At 39.3% G+C, this 1,577-nt stretch overlaps 1 protein-coding gene across 1 annotated transcript; it reads left to right on the forward strand.

The window, feature by feature from the left end:
* Positions 1–738: 738 nt before the first annotated feature.
* On the forward strand, positions 739–1,577 carry LOC140884903 (NDR1/HIN1-like protein 10). Its single transcript, XM_073291789.1, has one exon. The coding sequence runs from the start codon at positions 823–825 to the stop codon at positions 1,429–1,431; it is 609 nt and encodes a 202-aa protein (XP_073147890.1). The 5' UTR covers positions 739–822; the 3' UTR covers positions 1,432–1,577.

A 1,577-nucleotide genomic window follows, 5' to 3' on the forward strand; every position in this document is an offset into this window, starting at 1 on the left:
GATTTGTGGTCCTTTTTCTTCTTTTTAAATTTTCTTTATTATTTAAAAAATTTAAAAGTTTTTTTTAAATTATATGGGTAAACCGCCTAAGCGGTGCCCAGGCCGCCTAGGCGGCCAGTTAATCGGGCGACGCCTCTCAGCCATTAATCGAGGCAGCAGGCCGCCGCCTAGCTAGGCGGGAATTTTTATAAGAACACATAAACTATAAATATACATATTTATAAAACTTTTTTCATTTTAAAAAATATATGAAATCTTCCGTTCTAAAAAGCGGTCGCTTAATCGAACTTAAACGAGATCAAACGTCACTTAAGCGAGATTTTTAGAACACTGATCTTTATGCAATTTAGCATGAACTACAAATGTTTTCAATGTTCGATTTTTGGTTTATTTCATAAATCTTTCGATAATATATTTCAAGATCTCTCCCGTGCATGCATGAAGTATATATATTTTCCAACTATTCCATAAATTATTTGATTTTGTCCTTAATCAAGAATATTATTAATTAATAACTGATATTGGAGAATCAGATTCTTAAACTCATGATCAGCAAAGAAATCTTTAAACTCTGCAAGAAAAGAATATTCACATGCGAATTACCCATGCAGCTCCCCTTTTTCCCTTCTAAGACGCGTAAGATCTCTTGAGTTTGGTACAAGAAATCTTAAAGTGCTTCATGTTAACTAAATATTGCCACCAAAGAACAGGATAGAATAATTAACAGATAGCTAGCTGTATAAAACAATATCCCGATCCTTCAAACTCTGGCACGTACAACACACTTAGCTAATATACATCAAACTAAACAACCCCTTTGCCATGGCACCGCCGCCACCGCAACAGCAACAGCAGCAGCAGCGGCCGCGACATTCTTGGCTACTGCGATGCATTGCACTCACCGCTTTAGCCTCGATCGTTTTCACTGTTCTATTAGTCATCATAATCTGGGTATCCGTCCAACCAAGAAAACTGAAATATTCGATAGAGCACGGCTCTATCGGCGCCTACAACCTGAGTACAAACGACTTGCTAAACGCCAAGTTCCATTTCGTGCTGCGAGCCAACAATCCCAACAAAAGGGTGTCCTTGTATTACGACAGGATCGACGTGTGGGTGCTGTACGAGGATCAGCTTCTGTCGGAGGGTTCCGTGGCTCCATTCTATCAGCCCAGGAGAAACGTGACGCATTTGGACCTGGATTCGGCGGCTAGAAACAAGAAGATTTATGGGGCCGTGGCCCGGGATTTGAAAGTGGATCGGGCCTCGGGCGACGTGGACTTGAACGTCAAAATCAGGGCTAAAATCAGATTGAAGATCGGGGTTTTCAAGATCCATCGCAAGCTTAAGGTTCTTTGTGAATCGTTGCGGGTGCCCTTCTCCAGCTCCAATGGGTTTTCCAGGGTTACGTGTGACGCGCATGTCGACTAATTAATTCATGACCCATGTTTGTTATAATTATCTTATAAATTATTTGTTGTTAATTCTCGAGTGTTTTTTTTATTTTAATTAAATTATTTGGGTAGTGATTGATTTAATTTTGTGTGTTTCAGGTTCATAAATTTATTATTTATATA

Source organism: Henckelia pumila, chromosome 2 (genome assembly GCF_033568475.1).
Source record: "Henckelia pumila isolate YLH828 chromosome 2, ASM3356847v2, whole genome shotgun sequence".
Taxonomy (NCBI): domain Eukaryota; kingdom Viridiplantae; phylum Streptophyta; class Magnoliopsida; order Lamiales; family Gesneriaceae; genus Henckelia; species Henckelia pumila.

Bases quoted from the DNA above. Each gene is read 5' to 3' on its own strand.
- LOC140884903 (XM_073291789.1), top strand. From the start codon at position 823: ATGGCACCGCCGCCACCGCAACAGCAACAGCAGCAGCAGCGGCCGCGA.